The sequence below is a fragment of the Nomascus leucogenys genome, chromosome 3, assembly GCF_006542625.1.
Source record: "Nomascus leucogenys isolate Asia chromosome 3, Asia_NLE_v1, whole genome shotgun sequence".
Lineage (NCBI taxonomy): Eukaryota > Metazoa > Chordata > Mammalia > Primates > Hylobatidae > Nomascus > Nomascus leucogenys.
The window spans coordinates 87,271,811-87,286,898 of NC_044383.1; the positions used below are offsets into that span (position 1 = coordinate 87,271,811).

General features: G+C 34.6%; 1 protein-coding gene across 1 annotated transcript in view; it reads right to left on the reverse strand.

Annotated features, from left to right (window-relative positions):
* The window catches only part of ASCC3 (activating signal cointegrator 1 complex subunit 3), a 393,050-nt gene that overhangs the window by 306,455 nt on the left and 71,507 nt on the right, over window positions 1-15,088 (reverse strand). The window contains exons 5-6 of the mRNA XM_030809499.1: window positions 7,145-7,265; window positions 623-827 (exon numbers count right to left, since the gene is read on the reverse strand). Coding sequence (XP_030665359.1) covers window positions 623-827; window positions 7,145-7,265 — 326 coding nt within the window. The remainder of the gene's footprint in view (window positions 1-622; window positions 828-7,144; window positions 7,266-15,088) is intronic.

Genomic DNA, 15,088 nt, shown 5'->3' on the forward strand with positions numbered 1-15,088 from the left:
AAAAAGGAAGAAATTAAACTACACAAAGGAAGATTTTAGGAATCCTGAAATTTTCTGAGTGACAAAATAGGATTCAGTACATTTCTAGATATTATTTATAGATAACATCACCTGGTAAGTTTGATTTAATGCTCTTTCTAATTTCGTTTTTTCACAATTCAAATATGTTTACTTAACAAGGTATACATTTCTTTTTTGAAATGTGTTTCAATGTTTAAAGAATCAAGTACCATAATGCTTATATTTCATTTTTCTCCTTTCTACTTCCAAATAACAACATTTTTTAAAAGGTACATTAAGCACAGAAATAAAATGTATCTCAAATAAATGTATGTAAGCTATAAAAATCTTAACCTAGTGGTGTGTACACAGCACCTAAAAATAGCTTACCTCTATAATCTAAATCTCTTATCTACTTGGATGCGACCAAGAATATTCTAATTAAGCAGACCATTGCTTTCTTATCCCAGAAAATTAGGTATTCATAAAACAAACTTCTATGAAGAAAACGTGACTTGAAGTAAAAATCATCTATACTGCTAAGACTAAAGTAAAAAATGATAATGATATGTAAAAGCAGCAATTACAACACAAGCATTTTTCAGCTCCTGGCTTTTATTACCTTTGTATCCGCAATTCCTTAGGATCAAAGCACACAAGTCCTTCTGAAACTTCTAAATCTTCTCCAGCCTTTTTTTCTCGTCTGGCAATTCTTTTTTCTTCACGGCGATATTGTTTCATTAGCTGCTTTTCTTGTTCAGACTGAATAGTGACTTGACAACCATAATTGGGTTTAGTATTTTCTCCTAAAATTTTTTTACAATTGTCTAAGAAGCAAATTTAAGAAACAATGTTTTATAAATCTGAATATGATTTAACCTTCATGAAAACCATTTCTTTCCTCCACCCCACAACATATAATGCTCTAACAATTCATTTTTTAAAGCTGGCAAATTCAGTTATATGTTTTAAGGTGAGTTTTTAAAAATCACAGTATCTAAATAAAATTACACGGTGGTTTAAGAAAAGTCAGCAGTATTTTCTTCCTACAGACTAAACAGTTCAATGTCACTCACATTAAAAATTCTTACATATAACATTAGGAAACTAAAAATTCAATTTTATCATTTGAAATAATTTGTTTATATAATTTCAATATATATAATTATCGATACTAATTAGCATTTACTGTTAATACAGTAATAAAATAAACTCTTTCCCTATTAGACATAAATTTTTACTATGTAATAGACCTTATGTGGTTAAGTTGCACATATGTTACTACTTAGTTATTTATAGATTACATACATTTTATTAGCAGTAGTTCAAGACATATTTGAGACAATTACTAAAGCAAATAAAGCAAAAGTATGGTCTACCTTTTTACGGAAACACAGTTTTTTAAAAAATGGAAAAACCAAGTGAATTAAATCTCAATGTTTACAAAGTACACTTCAGGTCTGTGGTTTGGTCAACTCAATATTGAGAAAAAATTTTCTTCCAACAGGATTACCTTCTGTGTTTGTTTAAATCTTTATAAGCAACAGTATCTTCACTTACTGAAGCTCTAAAGGAACTAAAAGGAATGTAGTTGAAAGTAATCCAAGTCAATAAACATTTATTTATTTGAGGTCCTACTCAGTTCTAGCCACTGCAGCTAGGCTAGGAGGACAATGAAGAATGAGACTTGGTCCATACTCTGACAGAGCACAGTGCAAATTATTTTATCAAATTCCAACATCCAATGCAGAACAGAGAAGGAATTAAAAATAGCATCAAGATGGGAAAATTAGCTTTCTAATTCATTCTAAGTCAAATCTTCACAATTCTCAGACAACTGTTACTGCCCCATTACGATTCTGAATACAAGTCATTAAACTCTCAATCATAGGGAAAACTTGTATGATGGCTTTATAAGGCCTAAAAAGGAAAATATGTCTCAAAATTATGAAATAAAATAAAATCCCATCTATATTAGGAGTAAATTTTATAGTTCTGAAAAAAGCATTTTCCTAAGTATTTTATCTCTTATTTTCCAATTCAGTCTTACATACCTACTATAATAACAGAATTTATAATTAGTGTTCAGTATTAGAAAAAGAATGCAACATTCTGCCAGTTTTCACAGGTACTCTGAACTCTTCATAAAAGTTAACTTGTCTGCAAAATTACACAATCAGCAACACAGATATTAAGCAGAATGTTTAAAAATGTATTCATCAGAAACGAATGTGAAAGATTTTAAGCGTAAAACTGTAAATACTTTAGGTGACATACTAAATGCTATGCTAATGTCATTAACATTTTAAGCAAATGTGACAGTAATAAAATATACATACTTATGATCATCCAAATAAAATTAAAATTATAAGAAGAAAATATGTCTACCTCATAGAAAGCTTAAAAGGTCTTAATTAGAACATACTGGAATCCTGTAAAGCTGAGTATAATAGGCAATTTCAAAAAATCAAGTTGTAAAGCAGTGAATGTTTAAATGTATGGTTCTCCTTGCTGGGTTAGGTTAACTGTAGAGACTGACATGCAAAAATGAAATGAATATCCTTAACAGTAATTCTAACACAAAGTTATTCTGAAGAACTATGTAGAGGCTTGTATCCTTTTAGAACGGTCGTTTAAAAGTGTGTAGAGCCTCCCCCTTGCTCTCATGCTCCTGCTCCTGATGTGTAAGATGCCTGCTCCCCTTTTGCCTTCTGCCATGATTGGAAGCTTCCTAAGGCTTCCCCAGAAGCAAAAGCTGCTAATGCTTCACGTACGTCCTGCAGAACTGTGAGCCAATTAAACCTCTTTTCTTTATAAATTACCCAGTCTCAGGTATTTCTTTATAGCAATGTGAGAATACACTGATACAAAAAGCTTACTGATTCTAAGAAGCTATCCTAATATAATAAAATTTATGGAATCAACATAATAAACATAAATAAAACTCATCTACAGTTTCCAAAAAATATGTAAAGCTAGACTTCTATTAAACTTTATTTTAATAAATTACCACTATTAAAAGCAGAATCAGGCTGGGCACTGTGGCTCACACCTGTAATCTAAACACTTTGGGAGGCTGAGGTGGGAGGACTGCTTGAGGCTAGTAGTTCAAGACTACCCTGGGCAACATGGGGAGATCTCATCTTTCCAAAAAAAAAATTTTTTTTAAATTAACCAGGCATGCTGGCACACACCTGTGGACCCATCTACTTGGGAGGCTGAGATGAGAGGATTGCTTGAGCACAGAAGGTCGAGGCTGCAGTGAGCCCTGATTGTGCCACTGCTCCCTAGCCTGAGCAAGAGTGCGAAGGCCTGTCTTAAAAACAAAAGCTAGAATCAGTAAATATCTCTTTATTAATATTTAGGAGACTGACAAAATGAAATACCAAATTCTCAGAATTTACAACATTGCAGGACTAGAATATTTAAACTCATTTATTTTCCTTGGCAGACACCCATTTTAGATGCTCATAAACCTTGCTGGCTTACTGCAATTTCTGATTATATACTATTCAACAGGTGTGATATGGTTAGGCTTTGTGTCCCCACACAAATCTCATCTTGAATTGTAATCCCCATAATCCCCAGGTGTTGAGGGAGGAAACTTGTGGGAGGTGACTGGATCACAGGGGCAGTTTCCCCCATACTATTCTAGTGATAGTGATTGAGTTCTCAGGAGGTCTGATAGTTGTATAAGTGTTTGGCAAGTTCCTCCTGCACATACTTCTCTCTCCTGCCACCATGTGAAGTAGGTCCTTGCTTTCCCTTCACCTTCTGCCAAGTTGCCTGAGGCCTCCAGCCATGTGGAACTGTGAGCCAATTAAACCTCCTTTGTTTATAAATAACCCAGTCTCAGGTAGTATTTTTATAGCAGTGTGAGAACTGACTAATACAAGGTGGGAGCGCTCCTGGAGGAAGGCAGAGTAGAAGTGTTCAATATACTTAAAGAACAAAGAGATCTGCAGACAAAGTTGCTAAATTTATATTTTCCAAGTTTCTTACAATCTCAAAGGAACTTTAAGGCTCTGAGAACATTTATTAGTAATCAAGAGAATCTGTAAGAAACAGAAAATCTGTCAGAAATTTTAGATTTAAATTATAGCTGTTTTTATCATTTCCTTTTAGTGCCATAATCATAAATATAAGAAAATGAGGACATAACTTGCAAGAAGGATAGATGTTGAATAGTTTGAAGACAGTTGTCAAATTTCTTACGCTCATATACTTTTTTAAAATCCAAAACCATTTGTAAGGCTGGCAAAAAACATTGTGGTAAAGGTAAAAAATTGTTTTCCTATTTATCACTTAAAACCTGAGTTTTGCATCAGCTATGTTTTAAGTCAAGCTTTTATAAAAATAATTTTTCTTCCCTAGCCAACTCTTAATTTTTCTGGGATTTAAAAATATGTGTAATACATGACACTATCAGTGTTCAATTTGCTCAGTGTGCTAATTGTACTGTGCTTAGACATGTGCTAAAGATTTTACAGGTAAAGTATCATGATGTCTAGAATTTCCTGTCATTGTTCAGCAAAAATTTAAAAAGTAGGTGTGTGTGTAAGTGGTCTAGGAAGAGCGAAATGTTAATGACTAATGAATCCATGTGAAGGGTAAACAGTGATCATTGTATTATTCTTATAACTTTAAGTTTGAAAGTTCTCAAAATGAAAAGTTGGAGAGAAATTACACTACTACCTGGCCCATAGTAAGTATATATATATCTTCTTTTTAAAGGAAATTTGCTATGCAGACGCTCTTCAGTTTAATTAGGTCCCACTTGTCAACAGAGTAAATAGACAACCTATAGAACAAGAGAAAATAACTGTATCTGACAAAGACCTAATATCCAGAATCTATAAGGAACCTAAATCAACAAGCAAAAAATAACCACATTAAAAAATGGGCAAAGGACATTAACAGACACTTCTCGATAAAAGACATACAAGCAGCCAACAAATGCTCATCATCACTAATCATCAGAGAAACGCAAATTAAAACCACAATGAGATACCACCTCACAACAGCCAGAATGGCTATTGCTAAAAAGTCAAATAATAACAGATGTTGGCTCAGCCACAGAAAACAGGGAACATTTATATACTGTTGGTGGGAATGTAAATTAGTCCAGCCACTATGAAAAGTAGTTTAGAGATTTCTCAAAGAGCTTAAGACAGAGTTACCATTTGACCCAGCAATCCCATCACTAGGTATATACCCCCTACAAAATCAATCATTCTACCAAAAAGACATACGGACTCACATGTTCATCACTGTTGTGGGAAGTCAGGGACCCCAAACAGAGGGACCGTCCGGCTGAACCCATGGCAGAAGAACGTGGATTGTGAAGATCTCATGGACATTTATTAGTTCCCCAAATTAATACTTTTATAATTTCTTATGTCTGTCTTTACTGCAATCTCTAAACATAAATTGTAAAGATTTCATGGATACTTATCACTTCCCCAATCAATACCCTTGTGATTTCCTATGCCTGTCTTTACTTTAATCTCTTAATCCTGTCAGCTGAGGAGGATGTATATCACCTCAGGACCCTGTAATAATTGCATTAACTGCACAAATTGTACAGCATGTGTGTTTGAGCAATATGAAATTTGGGCACCTTGAAAAAAGAACAGGATAACAGCAATGTTTAGGAAACAAGAGAGATAACCTTAAACTCTGACCGCTGGTGAGCTGGGCGGAACAGAGCCATATTTCTCTTCTTTCAAAAGCAAATGGGAGAAATATTGCTGAATTATTTTTCTCAGCAAGGAACATCCCTGAGAAAGAGAATGCGCACCTGGGGGTGGGTCTCTGAACTGGACCCCTGGGCGTGGCTGTCTCTTATGGTCGAGACTGTGGGGGTGAAATAGACCCCAGTCTCCCATAGCACTCCCAGGCTTATTAGGAAGAGGAAATCCCTGCCTAATAAATTTTGGTCAGACCGGTTGATCTCAAAACCCTGTCTCCTGATGAGATGTTATCAATGACAATGGTGCCCGAAACTTCATTAGCAATTTTAATTTTGCCTCAGTCCTGTGGTCCTGTGATCTCACCCTGCTGCCACTTGCCTTGTGATATTCTATTACCTTGTAAAGTAGTTGATGTCTGTGATCCACACCTATTCACACACTCCCTCCCCTTTTGAAAATCCCTAATAAAAACTTGCTTGTTTTTGTGGCTTGTGGGGCATCACTAAACCTACCGACATGTGATGTCTCCCCCAGAGGCCCAGCTTTCAAATTTCTCTCTTTTGTACTCTGACCCTTTATTTCTCAAGCTGGCTGACGCTTAAGGAAAATAGAAAAGAACCTATGTGAATATCAGGGCAGGTTCCCGGATACATCACAGCACTATTCACAACAGGAAAGACACAGAATCAACCTAAGAGCCCATCAACAGTGGACTGGATAACGAAAATGCAGTACATATGCACCATGGAACACTATGTAGCCATAAAAAGAAGAAATTGTTCTGTTTCCTGAATTAAGTCCATAGTAATATTTTTCTTACAACTTACTACATAACAGCTGTCATTTTACAGTTAAAGAACCAATAGAATGTTTTAATTAATCATGACTACATGATGTCCTTTGCAACAACATGAATGCAGCTGGAGGCCATTATCCTAAGTGAATTAACATAGAAAACCAAATACCTCATGTTCTCACTTATAAGTGAGAGCTAAACACTGCGTAAACACAGACACAAAGATGGAAACAACAGACACTAGGGATTCCAAAAGAGGAGCGAGAGGGAGTAGGGAAAGGGCTAAAAGACTACCTGTCAAGAACTATGTTCACCACTTGGGTGACAGAATCTATATCCCAAACCTTGGCATCAAGCAGTATACTCATGCAACAAACCTGCACATGTACCTCCTATATGCAAAATAAAAGAAGAAATTTGTGTATTCTAAGTAGTTTTAACTTTTACCAAAAACTGCCATACCCCAACACTGCCCTCCTATTTAAATCACTTACGTTTTTTCATAATATGCCATATCTAAAATCTATTTAACAGAGTAATATCAGTAAATTATATAGCAGACCAAAAGATATTTAAAAATGTAATTACATTAAAAACATTTGCTAACCAATGAATATTTCCTTTAAATTACAATGACCACTGCATACTTTCTTACCTTGAAGAGCCTGAAACCTATGATCATTTGAAGAATTAAGAAATCTATCCACAATTGTAATTCTGTTCTGGAGGAGTTTCTCAATAAGTTCAAGTCCTTCAGGTCCCAGCAGTTCAAATAGCTTATAAAAAGAGAAAAAAGTCACAAACATCTGTTACCTCAAAATTTAACTTTTTCAAGTTATTAACAACCTATTCAACAGAGGTGTAAAGCCAAACTAATATAGAAATACTCAAAAACTAAGAAAAATGACTCTTCACATTGCCAAGAAACTTTAAAAAGGCTTTCTGCAATTATATAATTAAAAAACATTATTCAATTTTTAAAAATTAAGATTTGAATATATAACTCCAAATCACAGAACAACAAATTCTTAGTATAACCAAATGAAATTCTAAAATAATTTGCTCTTCAACATATCATTCTGGTTTTCCCAAACAGAGTCCAGAGTACTATTTTTCTTACAACTTACTATACAACAGCTGTCATTTTAGCGTTAAAGAACCATTAGAATGTTTTAATGAATCATGACATCATGCCAATTTTTTACATGTATTTTAAATGCTAAATAAATCTGAAATCTAAAACACAGTGCTGCAAGTGCTTTAAATAATTTTATGAAAATTTCCGAAGCATATCCCACTCTCCTATGCAGAGTAGTTACCAAAGATTAAGTTGATGTCAGAGTTAGAGAACCAGTGTTAGGATTCAGAGAGTTTCAACTACATAATTGCACGATATAACTGTTCTAGGAAGTGTCTAGGTTTCCGCAAGTATGATCTGGGAAGATACATATATATATATATATTTCTTGTTTAGAAATATAATACTCTAATTTTGCATATGAAGATGTTATATTAACCAAATTCTAACCATTCTCAGAGAATCCACACAAACAAAACCATAAAATAAAAATTTACTTTGTGTATATGGACATTAAAAGTTTAATAAATATTTTCTTTTTGCTGTTTATTTTACTGAAGTTATGCACACAAAGGGACAACAAAAGAAACAAAATGAATTATTAAGAATAGTCCTGTCCAATCAATTTTAATTCTACTGGCCAGTACTTTTTATTGAACACATTATATGCCAGGTACTATGATAGGCATTTTGCTAATCCTATCAAGCAAATCTTCCTAATACTATTTTCAAATTAAGGTATTATTATTGTTATTTTTGGACTTAAAAATAAAGCTTTAGAAAATTTACACAAATTGACCAAAGTTACATAACTAATAGTAGGGTTTTCTAAAATGACATCTATCTGAATCCAAGCCTAAAGAACTTTCCACTGCACCACATTAACAATGTTGAATACTTTCCAGAAAAGTGTGACCCTGAAATGAATATGAAATATATTGTAATAAAAAATATACCAAATTAGGTAATATAAAAGATATTAATTGAAGTTAAGAAACTTGTACAGGGAAACAGCAGAGGAAGCAGTAAAGAGGCAAGATAACAGGAAAATGGTCAAGAAATATGAAAGTAAGTATATAACTTGTGACACCCACCCTCCCTCCCTTCAAAAAAAAGATATTAATAATATGTGGCAGAAAGGGTTTAGGACAGACAAGGATAAAGGATGCTGGTAGACAAGACATAATATCTGTGTTCCCTTACCCTCCATACTTCCTCAAAGAATTATCCATCAACAAAGTATGACATATGGAGTCCCAGACACTTAGGGGGCCCACGTGGTCAAAATTATTTTCATGATAATACTTAGCTATTATTTGCCTTTCTCATTCTGTTGACATTTGTACTGATGGTGCAAAAGCAATCGTGGGTAAAACTGCTGGTGCCTTAGCATAAATCAAGCTAATAGTGTCAAATGAATTAATAATTATTGTATTCTTCACTGTCATACAAGCACAAATACAAACAACAACAACACAAAGCCAACTTCACTTAAGAATGTCCTTAAGTAAAGCAATAAAAATTATTAGTTTTGTAAATTTCATATCATGAGTATGTATCTTTTTTAATATTCTGTGTGACAAAAGGGGAAGTATGTATAAAATTACTTCTACTATATATAGAATAAATGTATATATAAAAGTATTTTATAAAATTTTATAAAAGTATGTATAAAATTGCTAGTGAAGAGGTTTTCTATGTAACATCATTTTGATTTGAAAGAATGACTAAAAACAAATTGATTATTCAGATTAGGATATCTGACATTTTCTCGAAAATGAAAGTGAGCCTCCTACACAAAGGAAAACAACGGAATGTATTTGTTGCCAATGCTAAAATCTAAGTTTTCAAGAGAAAATTAGAATTTTGAAAAACTTGTATTCACCACTGTAAATCTGACCATTTCCCAATACTTAAGACTTTTCTGATGACACCAGTGACAACATTAATGAATGAATTCTTTTTATATTATACAATCAAATGCGTCAACATTTAGAAGATTTGGATGACTCACTCAATCAACTATTTTCCAAAAGACTCATATATGACGTTATAAAATTATACATGGGTAAAAAAATCCATTAAAAACGAGACCAATAGATTTTCACAAAACCTAGTATAAAAATTCATTGATATGCCAGATTTTCATTGTAACTAAACTGCAAGAAACTACTGCTTGTCAAGTTTTAATTTAGTATCAAAAAAGAATATTAAAAATTATTTGAAAAGGCTTTTAAAATATTATTCTCTTTTCTAACTGCATACCTATGTAAGCCTGGATTCCTTTGCATACTTAAACCAAAAATATATATCATAGCAGATTGATTACAGAAGCAGGTATGAAAATCTGCTTTCTATTAAACCAGATATTAAAAAGATTGCAAAAATTTAAAATAATGCTACTTTTCTTTCTATATTTTACAGTTTTGGAAAATACAGTTAATTTTCATCAAGCTGTTAACTTCTATTATTATTGTTATTTTAAAATGAATAAATACATGCAGTCATGTGTCACATAACAACACATATCCTGAGAAATGCACCAATAGGTGATTTTGTGGGAACATCATAGAGTGTAATTACACAAAGCTAGATGAGGCAGTATGCTACACAGCTAGACTATATGGTGTAGCCTATTTCTCTTAGGCTACCAACCTGTACACCATGCTACTATACTGAATACTGGAGTCCACTGAAATGCAATGGTAAGTATTGGTGTATCCAACCATATGCAAACATGGACAAGATACAGTAAAAACTACTGTACAAAAGATTAAAAAAATGGTATAACTGTATACTTGAAAGAGCACTTACTATGAACAGAGCCTGCAGGATTGGAAATTACTCTAGTTGAGTCAGTGAGTGAGTAACGAGTGAATGTGAAGGCCTAGGATGTTACTGTACAACTGTAGACTTTATAAACACTATTCACTTTGGCCACACTATATTTATTTTTTCAAATAAAAACAGTCTTCACTAGTAAGTTGACCTTAGCTTACTGTAACTTTTTACTTCATAAACTTTATATTTAACTTTCTGACTCTTTTATAACACCACCTAGCTTAAAACACAAACACACTGTACAGCTGTACAAAAATATTGTCTGTCTTCATAACCTTATTCTATAAGCTTTTTTCTATTTTAAAATTTTTATTTTTTCAACTTGTTAATTAAAACTTCACACAAAAATACACATTAGCTTAGGCCTACACAAAGTCAGGATCATCAAGATGTCACTGGTGATAGAAATTTTTCAGTTCTATTATAATTTTACAGCACCACTGTTGTATACAGTCTGTCACTGACCAAACATCCTTATGCAGCACATGACTGTACTTGAAGAGTTTCTCAGTTTTAGTTTCTGGTATAGTGAATACCAATAGACATAAACCACACAAACAAAATCTTGTAGAGTACTCAATAACTTTTAAGAGCATAAAGAGGTTCTGAGATGATAAAGTTTGATAACTGATGGCCAAGATTACTATAAAACATTTTTAAATGGTCACACTCTACTTACTTTATACCCACATTTCTGTAGCTTTTTCATGTCATAGCACATTTGGAAAGTCATAATATTTGTAAAGTATATGAAGTAAATGGACAAGGCTACTCTGACCAAAAGAGACTAATTAAAAGCCCAAGTGATCCTTGACCCAGACAACTGCCTTGAGTGTTAGTTAATAAGAATAGTATCCCAGCCCACCTACAACCCATTATGTCATATGCCCTGATACACCAGAAGGAAACCTCTACTACACTAACACGCAAATCTGTTCATATAATACCATGGTTTAAAATCCTTCATAGCATCCTGATCCTTACAAAATAAAATCCAAACTTCTAAGTACCCCCACATGATGGATACCTTCTATTGGCTGGTCCCAATAAGCCAGTCTGGCATCACATTCTTGCTTTCCCCAACTCATAAGTCCTTATCATTGAATGACACCAATCCATCTGCTACTCTGAAGGCATGCTCTTTCACATGTCCATGTGTCTCTACATGCTGGTCCTACTAGGCAGAATGACCTTTCTAATCTCCTCAGCACAGTAACCTCTCCTTTTAGCCTTCAAAATCCAGCTGAAATAATAACTCTTCTCCAAGGCTTTCTCTATCTTTACTATGTTTTATGGCAGTTAAACGGCATACAAAGCTTCCCCATTACTCTTTGTCTTCCTTCAAGGAAACTTTACTCTTTGTTTCTCCAAGAGTTAAAATACTGCAAGACAAATGGCAAGTGCTAATTAATTAAGATGTATCAAAGACATGTTGTATTCATAAGAATATTTTCTTTCAAATTTTTAACCCTTAAGTAAGTGTCTTATTTTTTCAAAGGGAATCTTTAGAAGCATATGTTTTATTTACTAGATTAAACGCTTTCTAAATAAAAGTAAATATTGTCTATAAAAATAATCTCTAAACAGAAAGAATCCTAAGTAGGGTGCTTTTGACAACATAAAAAAGTATTTTGCCAAACTCCAACCAACACAGGATGAAGATTAAGTTTTTGATCTTGTGTTGTAGTTGCTGTTTAATCTCCTTCAATTGCTAGTAGTTGCAAACACTTTAAGGCCCTCCTGCAACCTCAAAAACGGTTAACATACAACAAGTATAAGAGATGCCACTAAATCTACATTAAGATTCCTAAAAAACTGATAAGAAGTATTAACAGATCTGTGAAAAAATAAAAGCAAGTAAATAGTCTAGACAAAATAATAAACACAAGATCCACGTTTAATCCTCCTTTCTTATATCCTTCAGGCATGTGTAAAAGTACTGAAGATGTGGCTGGGTGGGGTGGCAAGAGGAGGATTTTTGTCCATGTTTACTCTCTCCCATACTAAAGTCACCTAGAAAGTGTCCAACAATGTAAATATTTCTGGAGTTGAATCAAAAAATCACATAAGTGATGACCACAATGGAAATGAATGATAGGCCCATTTGTCCAACCCCAGTTTTTCCACAATTAATCTTGCACAGTCCTGCTCTTACAAGTATTAACTCTGTATTTAAAATAACATATATTAGTTTTTATAAATGTTAACATTAAAGTGCTAAATTATAGCTCCAATAAGATCAAATACAGAAAAAAAACACAACTAAAGTTATCACCTCCTTTCTCAAATCTTCTTTCTCCCTTCATCACCAATTCTGTTAATAATACAACAATCCTTCAGTGAAACTCAAGTTCAAAATATTCTGATCAGAATTTATTCTTTATTCTAGTTACACTTAATATCAAATCATACTACAAGTGAAGTGATTGTTCTTATCAGAAAAGTAGAGAAACTTAAAAATATACAAAGGACAGTTTATAGAATGAAATTACGAATAGTCCTTACATATATCAAAACACACTAAAAAACACTCTTTTGTCTTTAACAAGATAAAAAAAACCTTGTTATAAAAAAAAACTTAAAATTACATTGATTTCTGTTAACCTTTCATATTGCCAAAAATTCAAACACTCAACAGGGCAAAAATTTGAAGCCTAAGTACTCTATGAAAAACACCTAAGATTGTGGTGAACAACAACTAGAAAAAGATTCATAGACTGAAGGACTAGGTTGTCTAGGAAGAGAGAACTGAGTAAAGAGACAACAGAGAGGAGCCCATTGGGTTCGGGATAAATGTCAACACTGACCTCTAAAATCATTCTTTCAAGGGGGCCACAAGCTTATTGGATTAGTTTGTAGAGAAATTTATGTCCCCACAAAATGTTGCTAATGATAAAGTAATAAGCTTGAGATTAGCAGTTTCAAAGCTAGTTATAATCAGTAAAAGGAGAAAGAGCCCTGCCAAAACCGTACCAAGGTAACTGTGGACATACCCAAAGATGCATCTCCATAACAAACAACATCAGAAGCTTAATACTGTGAAGTGAGAGGGGATGAAATCATCTCCACTAAAATAATTTAGCAAAGTGATTTAAAAAGAAAAATAAGCAAGCAGGCAAGAATAACTAGCCCCAGTGGAAACATGGGACAAATATCCAGAGTATCCACAATATATTAACTAAAACGTTCATTTTCTAATGAAAAATTATAAGGCATGTAAAGTAATGGAGAGGTATGATCCATATACTAGAGGGAAGAAAGTAAGCAACAGATATTGCCTGTGAAGGTAACCACATGTCAAATTTAATAGAAAAATACTTCAAAGTAGGCATTGTAAACATGTTCAAAGAACTAAAGAGAACTGTGATTAAAGAATTAAACAATGACCAAATAAATAAACACAAGTCCAAATGAAATAGGAAACTGAGATAGCATTTAAAAAAATGAGAATTATGAAATTATACACTACAGTAACTGAAATTAAATATTAACTAGAAGGATTCAATAGTAGAGTCAAACTATCAGAAGAAATAATCAGCGAACTGGAAGACAGATGGATATTACGACATTTGAAGAACAAAAACAAGGCCAGGAATGGCAGCTCCTATCTGTGATCTCATCACTTTGAGAGGCTGAGGAGGGAGGATTGCTTGAGGCCAGTAGTTAGAGACCAGCCTGGGCAACATAGCAAGACTCCGTCTCTCCAAAATATAAAAGAATTAGCCAGGTGTGGTGGTGCATGCCTGTAGTCTCAGCTACTCGGAAAGCTGAGGTGGGAGGAATCCTTGAACCCAGGAGTTCAAGGCTGCCATAGGCTATGATCACACCACTGCTCTCCAGACTGCGCAAGAGAGCAACACCCTGTCTCAAAATTGAATGGATGGATGGATGGATGGATGGACAGATAGAAAGACAGATGAAGAGGCCGGGCGCGGTGGCTCACGCTTGTAATCCCAGCACTTTGGGAGGCCGAGGCGGGCGGATCACGAGGTCAGGAGATCGAGACCACGGTGAAACCCCGTCTCTAATAAAAAAATACAAAAAATTAGCCGGGCGTGGTGGCGGGCGCCTGTAGTCCCAGCTACGCGGAGAGGCTGAGGCAGGAGAATGGCGTGAACCCGGGAGGCGGAGCTTGCAGTGAGCCGAGACTGCGCCACTGCACTCCAGCCTGGGCGACAGAGCAAGACTCCGTCTCAAAAAAAAAGAAAGACAGATGAAGAAAAAATGAAGAAAAATTAAGAGAATCAGAAAAATGTGAAACACCATTAAGTGCACCAACATACACATAATGAGCATACCCAAAGGAAAGAGCAAAAAAATTTTGAAAAAGTAATAGCTTAAATCTTCTGAAATTTATTGAAAAGCACACATCCAGGAAGCTTAACAAATTCCAAGTATGAGCCGGGCACGGTAGCTCACGCCTGTAATCCCAGCACTTTGGGAGGCCGAGACGGGCGGATCACAAGGTCAGGAGATGGAGACCATCCTGGCTAACACGGTGAAGCCCCGCCTCTACTACAAATACAGAAAATTAACAGGGCATGGTGGCGGGCGCCTGTAGCCCCAGCCACTCTGGAGGCTGAGGCAGGAGAATGGCATGAACCTGGGAGGCAAAGCTTGTAGTGAGCCGAGATCACGCCACTGCACTCCAGCCTGGGGGACAGAGCGAGCCTCCATCTC